The sequence below is a fragment of the Artibeus jamaicensis genome, unplaced genomic scaffold (assembly GCF_021234435.1).
Source record: "Artibeus jamaicensis isolate MK-2021 breed Jamaican fruit bat unplaced genomic scaffold, CSHL_Jam_final contig_1526, whole genome shotgun sequence".
Classification (NCBI taxonomy): domain Eukaryota; kingdom Metazoa; phylum Chordata; class Mammalia; order Chiroptera; family Phyllostomidae; genus Artibeus; species Artibeus jamaicensis.
This window is the reverse complement of record NW_026521297.1, coordinates 179,066-196,155: the sequence shown is the minus strand read 5'-3', so window position 1 is coordinate 196,155 and position 17,090 is coordinate 179,066. Positions and strand designations below refer to the sequence as shown.

At 57.3% G+C, this 17,090-nt stretch overlaps 1 protein-coding gene across 3 annotated transcripts in view; it reads left to right on the top strand.

Moving 5' to 3' along the window:
• The window catches only part of BICRA (BRD4 interacting chromatin remodeling complex associated protein), a 75,840-nt gene extending 63,700 nt beyond the window's left edge, over window positions 1–12,140 (top strand). For all 3 annotated transcript variants that reach the window (XM_053668302.1, XM_053668304.1, XM_053668300.1), the window contains 8 exons: window positions 5,736–6,368; window positions 6,530–6,710; window positions 6,969–7,078; window positions 7,965–8,026; window positions 9,006–9,154; window positions 9,263–9,357; window positions 9,549–9,651; window positions 10,139–12,140. In XM_053668302.1, coding sequence (XP_053524277.1) covers window positions 5,736–6,368; window positions 6,530–6,710; window positions 6,969–7,078; window positions 7,965–8,026; window positions 9,006–9,154; window positions 9,263–9,357; window positions 9,549–9,651; window positions 10,139–11,244 — 2,439 coding nt within the window. In that variant the 3' untranslated portion in view covers window positions 11,245–12,140. The remainder of the gene's footprint in view (window positions 1–5,735; window positions 6,369–6,529; window positions 6,711–6,968; window positions 7,079–7,964; window positions 8,027–9,005; window positions 9,155–9,262; window positions 9,358–9,548; window positions 9,652–10,138) is intronic.
• The last annotated feature ends 4,950 nt before the right edge of the window (window positions 12,141–17,090 follow it).

Below are 17,090 nucleotides of genomic sequence, written 5' to 3'. Positions count from 1 at the left end.
CCGGAACAGGGTCGGCCTGTGTGAAGGTCCCGCGGCGTGGAAGCCAGGCCCACCGCCTCTGAGGGGCCGGGGGCAGCATTTCAGGCCGGGAGGGTCCCCGTCGGTGCAGCCACCTACCTTTTATCTTCAGGGGACACTTTCCCAGGTGCTGTCACTGTGGATGACAGAAACTGCGGGGAGTGTGTAAATGTATAACATACGCACAGGGCCCAGCACAAATAACGCCCTTGTTTATATTACAAACTCTTTTATTACAAAAGCATAAGCATGCCCTTCTGCAACGTAACAATATCCCACTCAAGCACCCCCTCAGACTTTTTAGGTGAAATGTTCAAATGGAAACTAAGGTTACGATACACATGTTATTGCCCCACCAACCACACTGAAGCAGGCTTTGCTTCTGCCAGACCCTGTATGTTTTTTTTTCTTACACGCACATAACCCACGATCAAGTTTGATTTATAAAGTAGACAGAGTAAGCGATTAGCGACCGTAACGTGCAAGTTTTATGTGCGTGTGACATTATGGAGTCAAGCGAGAGCGACTCAAATGCAGGCGTTGTGACACCGCGGACGGCCCCTCTGGTGACCGAGGGCCGCTGCGTGGCAGATGGGCCGGGAGCACCCACCTCGCGGATACGCTGAGCAAGGGCGGGATTGGCGTCCCAGGCAGGACAGGGCGGGACGGAACGAGATGCACTGCCTTCCTCAACTTAAAGATAGGAATTGTTTATTTCTGGAATTCTCCATGTAGTATTTTTGGACTCTGGTGAACCCCAGGGAACCGAAACTGTGGAAAAGCAAAACTGCAGGTGAGGGAGACGGTGGGATATCGCAACAGCGCCTACAGAGCCTACGTTACAGGAGCAAGCACAGCGCGTGTTCCAATAAAACTTTATTAGACACTGAATCTTGGATTTCATATCCTTTACACGAGTCATGAAATACTATTTTTCTTTTCACTTTTTAAAAAAGATTTTATTTATTTATTTATTTTTTAGAGAAGGGAAGGAAGGAAGAGAGGGAAAGAAACATCAACGTGTGTTTGCCTGTCACGGGCCCCCTACCAGGGACCCAGCCCACAACCCAGGCGTGGGCCCTACACTGGGAATTGAACCGGTGACCCCTTGGCTCACAGGCCAGGACTCAACTACGGAGCCACACCAGCCAGGGCTCTTTTGATTTTTTTTTTTAACTGTTTAAAAATGTAAAACTGTTGTTAGCTCATGGACCATGCAAAAATGACAAGCCCAGCAAGGAGCAGGCCAGATTTCACTGAGGGGCCGTGGTTTGCTGGCCCTTCAAATAGCATTTATTTTGTGATTCATTCATTCAGTCCCCTATTCACGACAACTTAAGGTGGCTTCCTGTGTGATTGTTAACAAACAGTGCTCACAAAGATTCTTTTGTTGTTGTTATTTATTGATCTTAGAGAGGAAGGGAGAGAGAAACGTCGATCATTTGCCTCCCATACACGCCCTGACCGGGGATCAAACCCACAAACCTACAACCTTTTGGCTCATGGGACGATGTTCCAAACACTAAACCACCCGGCCAGGGCTGATATTTATGAATATTCTTTACTCAGGCTTTGCACAACGTACGAGAATAACTGTGGGGTAAATTTCTAGAAATGGAATGGCTGAATCAGGAGGTAGATGTGCTTTCTAAACATTCTATTGGAAGCGCTCACCTGGCTCCTCCCCCATGAGCCTCGTGCCTGTGGGGGCTTTTCCGCCAGCAGCTCCATCAACCCCAGATCCCAGCCGGCTTGCCCCTCACCAGGCCGGCAAACGCCTCCTGTACGTTTCTCCGATTCTGCCTGAGGCTGAGCGTCTAGCCATCCACACACAGAGATAGTTGGGATCTCTTGGTAAACAGTCCGCTTGCGTGGTAGTTTTTAAAAAAGGATTATAAAAATAAGCTCATGCTTATTTAGAGAGTTTAGAAATTATACGGAAGAGCAGAGAAGAAAGAATCTCCCGTAATCCTCCCATATAGAAATGTTTTTGATATGAAATGTTTTTCAGCCCTTTTTTCCTCCCCATTCATGCAAAAAGGTTTTTTTATGTATTTATTTATTTTTAAAGAGGGGAAAGGAGGGCAAAAGAGGGAAAGAAATATCCATGTGTGGTGGCTTGTTGCGCGCCCCATACTGGGGACCTGGTCTGCAACCCAGGCATGTGCCCTGACTGGGAGTTGAACTGGTGACCGTTTGGTTCACAGGCCAGCGCTCAATCCACTGAGCTGCACCCGCCAGGGCATTTTACTCTTGAAGTACAGGGGGAAATGGCCCACCCCCAGGGGTACATGCCCCGCCCACGTTCCCTCTGGATAACCACAGTAACTTACTGGTGTACACCTTTGCGCATGTACAGCCCCAGGTGTGTGTGGGTTAACATTTCCCTCCTGTTTCTTTCTGCCCAGAAGCTAGTGAGTTGCAGGCCCTCCGTATCGGTGGGTTCTGCGACCACAAATTCAACCAACCATAGATCGAAAACACTCAGGGGTGGGAAATTCCGGAAAGTTGACCCCTAAATGATGCGGTGTAACAACTATTCACATAGTGCTTACACAATATCGGACATTACAGGTAATGTGGAGATGAGTTAACATATAGGAGGCTCTGTGTAGGTTATATACAAATGCTATGGCATTGTATGATAGGGATTTGAGTGTGCGTGGCTTGGTATCTGGGGTGTCCTGTAACTGAGCCCCATTTCCCCCATCAGTGGGGGGAATTGATCAATCGGTACGTGTATCGATTCACGTTACACTATGTCCAGGTGTGTCCGTCTGGCCATGGCCCAGAAGCCTGGGTGTCGGATCAAAGCAAATGCACACATATGACTTGGGCAGCTACTGCCACATGGCGTCCCCCTGAAGCTGTAGCACAGTGTGTCAGCATAGACCCTGGCGGGCAGCCTGTGGGATTGTCCTCGTGGGCCGGCTGGCTGGCTTGTTCCTGGTGTGATGAGTAGAAATGGTTCCACAGGGCGCGTTTGATTCTCATTTCTCTTATTATAGGTGGACCTGAGCATCCCTTGAAATACTTAAGCCTTTTGTGTTTCCTTTCTTGATAATGTCCAGTCCTATCCTTTGTCCTCTTTTTTCCTCTGTTTCTTTTCTTAGTGATTTCTAGAAGCTCTTTACATATGAGAGAGATAACTTTGTGCTGTGAATTGCAGATATTTCCCCCAGTAAATAACTTGTTTTTTTTTATTTTGTTTGTGTGATGTGTGCGTGTATTTGCCTCTGCATGTTTAATGAGAGCAGATGTAAATTTATTTTTTTTATGTGGGTCTGTTTAAACTTCACTTTAAATAGATGCAAAGTTGCAAAAATAGTGCTAAGTACTCATGGGAGTTCTTTACTCTTTAGCCAGTGTATTAGTTATGTACTGCTGTGTAACAAACCACCCCAAAACTTAGCTGCATGCAACAACTGACAGTAACGCATCTCAGACAGTTTTGAAGGAGCAGGAATCCAGAAGGAGCAGCTGGAAGGTGCTGTCTCACCATCTCTGGAGAGGTCAAAATGTGAACGAGGGCTACAGTCACCTGGCGCACTGGTTGCTAAGACGGTGCTCTGGGGTGGCTGTTCGCAGGGGCCCTCAGCTCCTCTCTGCAGGGGCCTCTCTAAGGGGTGGCTCAGAACACGCTGCACAGCGGCTTCCACCAAAGTCGGTGATCCAACCGAGGGTGAGACCGTGCCCAGAATGGAAGCCGCAACCTTTTTGATAACCTAACCTCGGAAGTAGCATATGATCACTTAGGACAAATTCTATTGGTCATGGAGACCAACCAGCTCCAATGTCAGAGGAGATCGACTCTGAGGAGGTGGGAGCTCGGGGAACCAGCTTAGAGGCTGGCCACCACCCTCGATGTTACCATTGTAAACCCTTTGCAACAATCCCTCTGTTCTCAGCTCTCGAACGCATGTTTCCCTCCTGAGCCACCTGAGAATGCATTTCAGACATCAGCTTCCTTTACCGTTTTACATTTTAGTAGAGTATTTCAGCCCTTAGGAACAAGAACATTTTCTTACTACTCAGCTACAGGAGATACATGCAAATTCAGCAAGTTCAGCACAGAGACAACGCTGTTGTCCAGTCCACTGTCCCTCATGCAGCTCAGCCAATTGCCCAGCGCCGTGTAATGTATCACTCTGCGCATTTCACCCGAGTTGTATTCATCTGCGCTCGCGTGGGCCTTGTGTGCAGGGAGGTGTGCGGTGGGCCAGCGCGCTTCTCCTGCCTCCCTCAGCTCCTCAGCCGTTTGGGGCTTTTTGGGTTGGTTTCCTATTTTTTCGCTTGTGAATGCTCCCACAGTGGATACCCCTCTGAGCAAGGGGCCTGGCTGCCCCTCAGGACAGACACCTGGAGAGGGGCCAGCAGGTCAAAGATGGGGGGACCTTTTCCAAGTCACCAGGCCGAAGTGCCTTCCAGAGGGGTTCTCTGGGTGCCACTCTCAACCAGCCCCTTGCGGGAGCCCAGGGGCCGCCCCCTGATCTCTCCGTAGTGAGGCAAGCCTTTGGGAACAGACAGACTGAGTGGCCAACTGGTGTGTGTTTTGAAGTTACGCCGGGCCAAGCTGGAAGCGTCCAGAAGCTCAGAGCCTTAAGTCAGGACTCGGAAACCACAAGTCAGCCCACCTCGGGGCTCAAAGCAGAGCGCCCAGCTTCGGAGCGCGGCAGCGCTGGGGGCCTTGGGCTAGTCCCGAGTCTTCCTCGCTGGGCTCTGAAGTCCTGGGTGGTGGTCAGACACGGAGAACCCTGGACCTGTCCTTCGGGCGCCTGGCACCAGCGTCTCCTCTGTGAGCTCGGTCCAGCGTGACCACCGCTCCTGGGCTGTGGAGGCCACACACGTGGGCCAGTCGTACTTGCTGGGTTGGTGTGAGGGGTCACCGGGGGTGAGTTCTGCGACCGTGACCGCTGGGGCGGCAGAGCGCAGGGCGAGGCGCCATGGCTGAGGCGTGTTTTGGGCAGGGCGTCTCTGCCTGTGTAACAGAACTGTGCCGAGGACTTGTGTGCAAGTCTTATACACACGTGCGCACACACGGGCCTGTGCCTGCAGGCACCTGGGGCCCAGAATTCCCAGGCTGCGGTCCAGGGGCCCGGGCCCTGCCCCGCAGTTTCCTTCCCCACTTCGGCTGCCTGAGTCCCCCAGGCCCCACTGTGCCCTCCTCCGCTGGCCATCAGCCCCCACCCTGGACACAGCCCAAGGGGTCACAGCACTGGGGTCGGCTCTCCTGGATTAGCTAGACTGTCAGGCGTGGGCTGGGTGCTGGGACGCTGCCCCGCCCGGCCGCCTCCTTCCCCCTCACTGCTTGTGCTCACGCTCCTTGGCCCCCGCCTCCCCGCTGGGCAGCTGGTGTGGTGTCGCCTGCTGCTTCCTCTGCTGCTGCCCCCAAACCCTGCAGAGCTCGCCTTTGTCTGGGGAACTGGGGAGGTGGGTGTGTGGTGGGGGGGGATCAGAGGGTAGAGGTGTGGAGGGGGTGAGCTGGGGGATGAGATGAGGGGTGAGGTGAGGGCCAGGTGCAGAGGTGAGGTGGGGAGGAGCTGGGGGCCAGGTGAGGTGGGCAGGACAGGTGCTATCCTGGTGGTTTCTTCCAGGACACAGGGTTGCTGAGAAGGGTGGTTTCTGGTGGGAGTGGCGGGGTCCCCAGTGTCCTGGGACAGTGGGGGTCAAGGTTGGTTCTGACCCCGCCCCCCGACTCTGCCTCCCTCCCTGCCCAGATCCCAGCAGCGGCTCCACTGAAGGGCCCAGGCCCCTCCTCGTCCCCGTCACTACCTCACCAGGCCCCTCTGGGAGACAGCCCTCACCTGCCGTCCCCACACCCCACCCGGCCCCCTTCACGCCCACCCTCCCGCCCCCATTCCCGTCCGCCCTCCCAGCCCCAGAGCCTGTCCCGCCCACCCTCGGAGCCCACTCTGCACCCTTGTCCCCCGTCCCAGGCGCCCCCCACACTGCCTGGCATCTTCGTCATCCAGAACCAGCTGGGCGTCCCTGCACCTGCCAGCACCCCTGTCCCCACTGCCCCAGGCCCACCCCAGCCCCCCCTGCGACCCCCTTCCCAGCCCCTGGAGGGGCCGCTGCCCCCAGGCCCCCACCTCCCTCCTGCCTCCACCTCCTCCGTCGTGGTCTCCACCGAGACGTCCGCCAGGCTGCCGGCCCCCACGCCACCAGACTTCCAGCTCCAGTTCCCACCTGGCCAAGGGCCACACAAGTCCCCCACGCCCCCCGCAGCCCTCCATCTGGTCTCCGAGCCCACAGCACCCCCACCACCACCTCCTCGGACCTTCCAGATGGTGACCACCCCCTTCGCGGCGCTGCCCCAGCAGAAGGCTCTTCTGGACAGATTTCACCAGGTATTGCAGGGGAGGACCGGCTCCAGGGCACGCTCCCCCAGCCCTCCCCACTGCAGTCTGATCAGAGCCCCTCCCACTACACCCCCAGCCCTGGTGCCTGGCTGCCCCGACTCCTTACAGGTGTCCCCCACTCCTCAACCACCTACCTGTCCCCTCCTCAGGTGCCGTCCGGAATCATTCTCCAGAGCAAGGCCGGGGGACCCTCCGCCGCCCCACAGACCTCTGCCAGCCTGGGTCCCCTCGCCAGCCCCACAGCCTCGGTGCTGGTCAGCGGGCCGGCCCCGTCCGGGACCCCCGCCGCCCCCAGCCACCCTCCTGCCCCGGCACCCGTGGCCACCGCAGGTAGGGGAGGGGCAGCCCACGGAGGAAAGCTGGGGGTCTGAAGGTGGGGGGCTGAGCTGTGGAACCGAGGGGTCGCTCAGACCTCACAGGCCAGGGAAGGTGGAGGAGGAAGGCCTGGCCCCCAGACCCGAGGGCTGGTGGGACCCCGAGGCCAAAAAGCCGGAGCAGAGCCGGGAGCAGGCTGGAGGGGGTCATGGGTGAGGAAGGGGCTGGGGCCAGCGGCCTCTGAGCCCTGTTTGCTCCCATCCCCGCCCCCAGGCCTCCCTCCTCTGCTTCCTGCCGAGAGCAAAGCGTTTGCCAGCAACCTCCCAGCCCTGAGTGTGGCCAAGGCCACCATGTCCGGGCCAGGGAAGTCCTCCGGGCTGCAGGTAAGGGGCCTCTGGAGCGGAGGGATGGGGCGGCGGGTCAGGGGAGGCTGACGGGCGGGTAAGACAACTGGGGACGGTGGGTGAAACGGCAGGACAGTCGGGGCAGCGGGCCTGCGAGAGCTTGAGACCGTTGGACAGGGATGCACAGGCACCATGACAGAGGGTGAGGGTCTGACAGATGGCCTGAGACCTCGATGTGTCCCTGGGGGTGGGCGCAGGTGAGAGGCTGAGGCTGGAGGAGGAGGGACAGGTGGGATGGTCAGATGTCAGCTCTGGACGGGCGGACGAGAACCCCTGAGAAGGGCTCTGGTGGGACCGTAGACACAGGCACAGGGTTGGGGGGGGGCAACTGAGGTAGAGGCCACCTGTTGGAAGTGGTGGGGTGGGGCGGGGCGGGGAGACAGGGACGCATCTGCAGAAATGAGAGGGGCGGGGCAGGTGGAAGGACGCAGCCCCGAGTTTGGAGAATCTTAAAGATAAGATTCACCAGCGGCGGGGTGGGGAGATGGGGTGTGGAAGAGGGAAGAGGTCAAAGTGCGGAGGCCTGAAGCAGAAGGAGAGGAGTCGGGCTGGGGAGAGAGGTTGCAGGTGAGAGCGGCCCTGTGAGGAGCAGGGAGGGGGACGGCGGAGTGACCCAGGTGTCCCCACGACGGGCGGGCGAAGGCCGAGACCCACCCACGAGAAGGACCGCAGGGGCCTCTGGTGGAGGGTGCTTGTCACCCTCTCCTCGCCACGTCCCCACCTGCACCCAGCCCAGGTCTGTCCCACAGACTGAGCGTCATGGGCAGAGCCAGGAGCCCATGGGGGAGATGGGGCAGAGGGGTCAGGGCTCGGAGGGAGGGAAGAGTTGTCCACCCTGCCCCTCACTGGCCTTTCTCCCCCGCAGTATGAGAGCAAGCTGAGCGGCCTGAAGAAACCACCCCCACTTCAGCCCAGCAAAGAAGCCTGGTGAGTGGCGGCACCGTCCTTGTCCTGTATTTCCCACCCGCACCACGGCTTCCGTCTTCCCAGAGACCTGGGAGGGGGCGTGAGGACCACTCCGCCAAGAGGGGAGGCAGCAGAATCCCTGCTCACCCTCTGTCCGCCTGTGTCCTACTCTGGAGAATGGGGGGGTGGCGGTCGGGACCACAGGCCGGCAGGCGGCCGGGCGAGGATCCAGTGATACTGAGCCGAGCATTCCTGTGGCGCCACTAGGCTGGTGACTCCTACGGGGGAGGCACCGGTGGGCCTTGGTCCCCGCTGGCTGCACCATCAGTAGCTCAGAGAGGGCTGGGGGCGGGGCGGCGGGGGTCTGTCTGGATGAGTGGGGGGAGGGGTTCGTGTTTGGGTGGGTAGAGTGATGGGTGTTTCAGCTGGGGGTGGGTGAATATCAGATGCTTGCCTGCCTTCTCTGTCCTCCCTCCGAGACTATTGACCATGCACTCCCTTGCTGCCCGTCCTCAGCTGGGTTCTGGAAATGCCAGGCAGACCAGGTCCCACCCCGCTGGTGTGTGGGGACAGTCACACGATAAAGAGACTTAAATCCCTGTAATCTGGGCTAGAAAGCTGCGTGAGAGAAGAGAGTTTTAGGGACCAATCCTGGGACCTGTCGGACCTTGGCAGCGTGGGGCCGTGCTGACCCCTGGTGGCGGGAGGCAGCACAGCATGTAGGATGAGTTTCAGGCTCTGCTTTGAGCGGAGGCACTTCCCCTCTCTGGACCTGGATTTGCTTGTCTGTGACATGGGGATAATGGTCGCACCTCCATTCGAGGGGTGCCACAGAGGTTCCATGAGACAGATCGAGCACTGGCAGCTGATGCCAGCGCCTGCTTCCCAAGTGCCATCTTCCTCCCGCTGTTGTCAGCCTCAGGGCCTGGGGCTCGGGTCCCAGTCTCCCCTTGCCTCACCCGCAGCTCTGCCCCTGTGGTCTGTCCCCACCCACCCCCAGCTTCCTGGAGCATTTGCACAAACATCAGGGCTCCGTCCTGCACCCGGACTACAAGACGGCCTTCCCCTCCTTCGAAGATGCCCTGCATCGCCTCCTGCCCTACCATGTCTACCAGGGTGCCCTCCCCTCCCCCAACGACTACCACAAAGGTAAGGCCTCCCGGGACCACCCCATCGCAGGGGGCAGGGGGCGACAGGCACCTGCTGCTCGGTCTGCCCACAACGTCTGCACCCCCGGCCCCCTACTCTCCTCCGCAGTGGACGAGGAGTTTGAGGCCGTCTCCACGCAGCTGCTGAAACGCACCCAGGCCATGCTCAACAAATACCGCCTCTTGCTCCTGGAGGAATCCCGGGTAGGGTGGCTGTCACCTCCTCCCCCAAGGGACCTGGGCTTCCCCTCTCAGAGGAAGGGAGGCTGGGAGGCTGGCGGTCAGATCACAAGGGGGACAGCTGGGAATGCGTTCCCGTCCCATATCCCCCCCCTCTTACCCGTATCCCCTCCCTCCTTCCCGGCTTCTTCACTTGCCCATCTTTCCCCCCTCAGAGGGTGAGCCCCTCGGCGGAGATGGTGATGATCGACCGCATGTTCATTCAGGAGGAGAAGACCACCCTCGCCTTGGACAAACAGCTGGCCAAGGAGAAGCCTGGTGAGGGGGAGAGGACGGAAGGAACAGGGGCGTGTCCCCCGCGCGGAGCGATACTGGGGGCAGGAGGGGGCGTGGCCTCGCCTTCCTCGGCCACTAGGTGGCGCAGGGGCTGGGCTCCCAGGGAAAGGAGTTCCCCGTCCTCCATAATCATGGCCCTCACTGCCCGGGACCTTGGAGGAAACATTCTTCCACCCTCGAGGGTAGAAAACCAGGGGAACAGAGCCAGGACTAGGGTGAAGCAAACAAGGTGCTCTGGTTGCAGAATATAAGGTGGTATCCGGTCTAAGGTGCTGTGTGTCGTTCCCTCCTCCTCCCCCCCGCTGGGATCTGGGAATTGCTGAGAAGGGTCGCAGTGAGTCAGGGGCTTAGCTCCGGGCCCGGGCGATAGTGGGGGCTCGGTGCACACCAGCGCCCCTCGGCTCTGTTCTGCACAGGTGGCCGTGCACTGCCTAACCCCCGTGGCTTTTCTCGGCCTCTCGTTCCACAGATGAGTACATGTCTTCCTCCCGGTCTCTCGGCCTCCCTGTCACAGCCTCTTCTGAGGGACATCGGCTTCCCAGCCAGGGCGCACCAGCCTCCGCAGCGTCCGGGGCGCCTGCCCAGCCCCCTCTGCACCTGCCCACCAAGCTGGTGATCCGACATGGCGGGGCGGGCGGCTCCCCGTCCGTGACCTGGGCCCGCGCACCCTCCTGCCTGTCCTCCTCCTCCTCGTCCTCTCCCTCCGCCGCCTCTGCCCTGGATGCCGACGAGGACGGCCCGATGCCCTCCCGCAGCCGCCCGCCCATAAAGACCTACGAGGCCCGAAGCCGCATAGGCCTCAAGCTCAAGATCAAACAGGAAGCTGGGCTCAGCAAGGTAGTGCACAACACGGCCCTGGATCCGGTGCACCAGCCCCCGCCGCCGCCCCCTGCCGCCCTCAAGGCGGCCGAGCCCCCGCCCCGGCCCCCACCGCCGCCGCCCCAGGCCACCAGCCAGATGAACGGCACGGTGGACCACCCACCACCCGCCGCCACGGACCACAAGCCGCCGGCCCCGCACTGCCCCCGCCTGCCCCTGCGGAAGACGTACCGCGAGAATGTGGAAGCGCTGGGCAGCGGGGCGGCCGAGGGGGCCGTGACGGGCAGGGCCCGGGGCAGCAGTCCAGCGCCACTGCCCACCAAGGTGGACGAAGCCACCAGCGGGCTGATCCGCGAGCTGGCCGCTGTGGAGGACGAGCTGTACCAGCGCGTGCTGAAGGGCGCCCCGCCCGAGGCCGCGGCCAGCGCGGGGCAGGGCGCCGGCAGCCGGGACCCCGGCTGGGAGGCGCCTCCGCTACCGCCCACTAAGCGGCGCAAGTCCGAGTCGCCGGACATGGACCAGGCCAGCTTCTCCAGCGACAGCCCGCAGGACGACACGCTGACCGAGCACCTGCAGAGCGCCATTGACAGCATCCTGAACCTCCAGCAGGCCCCCGGCCGGACAGCCGCGCCCCCGTACCCCCACGCGCCCCCGGCGGCCGTCACGCCCGCCTCCCTGTCACCCCTGCACAGGCCGGAGGCTTACCCACCCTCCAGCCACAACGGCGGCCTCGGCGCCAGGACGTTGAACAGATAACACCGGGCTGGGCTCCCCTTCCCTGTCCCCTCGCTCGGCGCGGACACCAGGGGCAGCCGGGCACCTGGCCGCAGCCTCCTGGGGGACACGAGCCGGGGATCCCTTGAGTCTTTCTTGCCTAAGTTATTTGAGTCACAAAGGCCTCCTCTCCCACCACCTGCTTCAGCTGGGTTGTTGGGCGGGGGGTCGTGGATTTAAGGGGAGGGGGCTGTAGTTGTACAAGGTCCCCTGCCAAAGGAGCGGTGAGCCTGGCATGTCACTTCCCACTTCTCCCCACCTGCTACACTCCACCTTTCCCTCCGGGGCACATGCGTGTGCTTGCCAGGTGTAGGGCACCCTGGTTGTTCCCACTGCTCACGCGTGTCCAGGTATCAGGCTTGTGTGTGTGGCTTCGGGCATCCGTGCCTGGAGGGCGCTCAGAGCTGGGGGCGCCCTTGGAGGCCTGCTGGGCCCCTCCACACTGCCCCCAACAGGCCGTGAAAGGAAACGCAGGGAAGGGGTGGTGTGAGCCAGAGTCGCATACATAGGGCACCTGCCACATCCCTGTGTGTGTGTCCAGCTCCTTGTCCTGTGTCCCCGTGTGTGTGCTGGAGCGAGCGAGCGAGTGAGCGAGAGAGAGAGAGAGAGATTTCGAACCCTTCTGTCCCTCGACTGAAATCCGACCACTTGCAAAACAGGAAACCGAGGTCTTCCTCCCACCCCTCCCCAGCCAGTCTTCCCTCTGTTCTTCCTGCCGCCAGCCACCTGCACCAGATTTTGAAATCTCGGAGACAAAACTAGTACTGTAAGATAAATTTTTTTGTACTGTATTTATTGTGTATAACAATTTTTTTAAAGGAGAATTCTGTACATTTAGAACTCTTGTAAATTAAAAGCCAATCCTTTTTTTAAAACTACTGACGCCCGCTCGGCCCTTTTACTTTCGGGTCTTTGGGGGGTTTGGAGTCTGGGGGTTGGGATGAGATGTGGGCAGGGAACAGGGGTGGGGGGCTTATTCCACGTATATCTGTTAAGCACCTACTGGGTGCCAGGCCCTGTTCCTGGGACAGGAGTGCAGCATGAGCCAGGCAGGCAGGGATTTCTGCCTGGGGGTCGGGGGGCAGACTTAGTGGGGGAGGATGACGGTGAGCAGCTTAAACAGCCATTTTTTAAATTCCCATCTCCCCACCCCCTCCCCTTTGGAAAAGGCCAGCTTACTCTCTTTACCTCTGGGTCTCTGTCTTTTTTAAGAATTTTTTAAAATTTTCATTTATTTATCTTTAGAGGGGAAGGGAAGGAGAGAGGGAGAGAAATATCGATGTGTGGGTGCCTCTTGTGTGTCCCCTGCTGAGAACTGCCTTGCAACCCAGGCATGTGCCCTGACTGGGAATCAAACCACGATTCTTTGGTTTGCAGGCCCGAGCTCAATTCACTGAGCTACACTAGCCAGGGCTTTCCATGATTCTTATTCACGCTAACGGTCTGAGGTTTAGAAGGTGACATTAGCGAATACTTCAAGCTTCTGGTCACATCTTTGTCGAGTGGTCAGTCTATCACCTCGTTTTATGTGTGACTCTGTCCAACCACACCTCATTCATACACCTGTGTTGTTGAGTGGTTGGCACAAGCTCACAGCCAACAGTGCTGTGACTCTCACCTGAAAGTTCATCTAATACACCCGTGAGGCCCAGCACAGCCTTGCTGTGCTTGGGAACACGAGCCAGCATTTAGCACCACTCCCGGGGACAAGGGTGGTGGGATGAGGGGCAAGATTGCAGGCTACAAAGGAGGTTCATCGTGTAGGACCTTGGGCGCCCAGGTGACGAGCCTGCCCCAACTCTGAATGAGGCGCAGGGCACTGGAGGGTTCTGAGCACGGGGCTGTGAGCTGACAGGGTTCCCAGGCGCCCTCTGGTGGCCCCCTGGGGAATATACGCGAGGGCAGGATCAGAGCCCAGCGAGATCCCTGCGGTAGTCCAGGTGGACCTTGGCTGCAGAACTCGTGATGTGCGTGTTCTCTGCAACCCCTTGGGGTGTTTGTGGTGGGAAGGCCGATACACAGGGTCTCCTAGAGATGATGACCCTACTTCACGTAGCTGGACGCCAACTTCCCCTACGTGCAAAATAAAGTGCTGAAGGAGAGCTGCCATTTTTTAAGAAAATATTTTATTTTTAGAGATGAGAAGGGAGGGAGAAAAGCATCAATGTGTGAGAGGTACATAGATGGGTTACCTTTCGTAACCCAACTGGGGACCCAGCCCTCAACCCAGGCATGCACCTTGACTGGGAATCAAACCAGCGATCCTTTGGTTCACAGGCTGGCACTCAGTCCATTGAGCCACACCAGCCAGGGCAAGAGGGGGAGTTCTTAACATCTTCGGATCCCTGTACACTCTGGGAAGACCCCGCGTGGCCACGCAAAATAAGCTTGCTAGTGATTTCCACGGGCTCTGGGGCCTCATCTCTGGGAGGCTGGCCTCATGCCCCTGGAGCACAGAAATGCGGTGACTGAGGTTTATGGAGCACTCCCGGTGGGCACGGCTCCAGGCCCTTTGCTGTATCTTTCTTGGCCCTCATGGGAACCCATAGCCCCATCTTGCAGGTAAGGAAACCCAGGCCTCCAGGGCTTCAGAAAGTGGCAGGCTGGGGATGAGATCCCACCATCCTCACCTCTGCACATCCAGGGTCCAGGAAGCAGAGAAGGGTGGGCAACAGCAAGGCCTCTGCAAGGGGCTTCCCAGGTGACAGAGACCCCTCCCCAGGGGCTGGGGAGGGGACCCACACAGATCTCAGTTCCTGCCAAGTGAGCTTTGGGGACCAGACTTGTTAGATGCTGTTCCTGGGTCCTGGGAGCAGCTTGGTGGGTGTCTGTGAGGTCCCCTTTCCCACAGCCGAGCCATCTTGAAAAAGGGGCCCAGAAAGATCACCACAGGGCCCACGTAATAACCTGGGCCCAGGACAGGACTAGAGCCCAAGAGGGACAGAAGTCCAAAGTTCACCCAGTAACTCCAGGCTCACTGGCTGCCTTCTCCATAACATAAAATTTACCATTTTAGCCATTAAAAAAAAAGTTTTATTTATATCATTTTTAGAGAGAGGGGAAGGGAGGGAGAAAGAAGGAGAGAAACATCCATCAGTTGTCTCTTGTATACCCCCCCCCCCAAGGGACCTGGCTCACAACCTAGGCATGTGTCCTGGGAATTGAACCAACGACCTTTCAGTTTGATGGATGACACCCAACCCACTGAGCCACAGCAGTCAGGGCATGCTTTGAGCCATTTATAAGCATACAGTTTAGTGGCATTAAGTACATTCGCATTGTGTAACCATTGCCACCCCCATCCTCATAACTCGTTTTGTCTTGCAAAACTGAGACTCTGCCCCTTTAAACAGTACCGCCCATTCCTCCGCCCTGCCCCGCCCCAGCCCTGGCTACCCGCCTTCTACACTCTGTCTCCATGAGCCTGATTCCTCTAAGCACCTCACACGGGTGAGCTCCTATGGTATTTGTTTTTGCAGGACTGGTCTATTATTACACTTGGCGTCATGTCTCCCAGGTCCATCCGTGTTGCAGAATGTGCCAGAATTCCTCCATCCAGTTCTGACAGAAGGGGAAAAGAGGAGCTAGAAAAAAAAATTCGAGCTCGTGCCTTGGGGAAGAGGCTCCAGCGTCTGCAGGGACATCAGGGACCACCCTAAGGGTAGATCTGAGAGCGTCCTGAATCAGACAGACAGCGGGATAAGACAGTAGCGCCACCTATTGGCTCAAAGAATATTTAAGGAGGCAGGACAGTGTCCGCTGGAGGCTTTTTCACTCGGCTGACCCCTTCCCAGAATAGTGTGTATAAATGCATAAAATAAAACCCACAGGGTTACAAGAGAAGCAATGATGCCGATATACAGTTATCCGTTCAGTAAGAAAGCCACAAATCTGTGACATGCTAATAGGGGCCGCTATTAATTACACGTAACATGGGGTTAGTGGTGGGTCTGCCGGCGACGGATAAAATGGCTACTAGAAATCTTTGAAGCAACTGAAATGTGATGAAAACATCGGCGATTCCTCCCGGTGACAGTGACGCAGGTCCTGCTGATGTCACTGTCTTGTGGCTCACGCTCAGGAGTGAAGGGACCCCTGAATTTCAGTGCCAAGCCCACATATTATTTTTTTTTCCCCAGGCCAAGTTCACAGACCCTCCCGAATTTCACCTGAGGACACACGAGGAAACTGAGGCTAAGTAGTCCCAGGGTAGAAATGAAAGCAGCAGGGCTCTGCAGTCAGGCAAGCCAGGCCAAGAGAGACTCTGCTTCTTTGCACCTCAACTTCCCCGTCTCAGGAAGAGGATTACTAACAGTAGTGTATTTAAGACAGGACCTTGACTTCTAGGGAGCAGGAGATGGCCCCGCCCCCGCATCCAGCATGGGGGCGGGGCCCTGGCTCCTAGCAGTATTGACGTTAGTTACTGCGAAGTTCCAGGCCTTTGATTTACGCGTATCCACCCCAGTTATGAACGTCATTGCATTTAGCCAATTAAATACTCAGGGTGTGTGCCAGGCACTGTTCTAGGTGTCGGGGCAACGGGAGTGAACACAACCAGACTCGGCCGAGTGGCCGAGCCAACTGAGCCAACTCAGTTGGTTGGAGCGCCATCCTGTACACCAAAAGGTTGCAGGTTTGCTCCCCGGTTGGGAAGTGAAGGGCAGACAACGTGTCCATGTTTCTTTCTCATGAGGATGTTTCTCATTTCTATCTCTCCCTCTCCCTGTCTCCCTTCCTCTCTCTAAAAATCAATAAACATATCCTCGGATGAGAATTTTTTTAAAAAAGCGAACACAACAGACCAAAATCCCTGCCCTCTCTTCCTCAGGGAACTGACATTCTTCTATGGGGGAAATTAAAAATAAGTAATATTAAGAATAAATAAATAGCCCTGGCTGGTGTGGCTCAGTGGGTTGAGCGCCAGGCTGCAACCAAGGGGAAGCCCCTTTGATTCCCAGTCAGGGCACAGGCCTGAGCTGTGCGCCAGGTCCCCAGTAGGGGGCGCGCGAGAGGCAACCACTCATTGATGCTTCTCTCCCTCTTTTTCTCCCTCCCTTCCCCTCTCTCTAAAAATAAATAAATAAAATCTTATAAACAAACAAACAAACAAACAAACAAACAAATAAATAAATAAATAAATAAATAAATAAATAAATAAATAAATAAATAAATATCAGTTTTAAAAAAGAAGTAAAATAAGTAACAGACATTCTGACCAATGGCCATAAGAGCTAGGAAGGAGTATGAGGTCCGGACTGGGGATTTGAGTGGCGAGGGTGGGCGGGGCGTTAATGGTTGGGCTCTCTGGTCCGTGCAAAGACGCGAGGGCAGTGGTCCTGGGAGGCAAGACAGATGGTGTAACTGAGGCTCAGAGAGGCGTCTTTGCTGCAGTTCTCCAACCAGCAAGTAGCAGGGCTGGGGCCAAGGATGCTCTGAGCCCCACGCTGGGGGATGGGGTGGGCCCCGAACGATCTCTCTGGGTTTTCGGAATCCACTTCTCTGGGGCTCCGCTGCCTCATCTTGGAAAATGGGGATAATAATATCTACTTCTCAGGGATGTTCTGAGAACTCGAAGAGCTTAGAGTGGCGGTTACGCATAGGAAGCGCTCAGTAAACGTTAGGGATTCACTCCACAAATGTTTATGGAGCCCGTCTGGGACCAGGCTCTGTGCTAGGCTGGGGACACAGCAGGGAAGCACCCAGCTGGACTCCCTGCCCTCGCGGGGCTCCTGGTGTTGTGAAGAAGACAGTCACTGACGCAGAGAAGTGGGGAATATGTGGAGTGTTAGGAACTGTGGAGAAGAATAAAGCAGCCGTAATGGCTACAC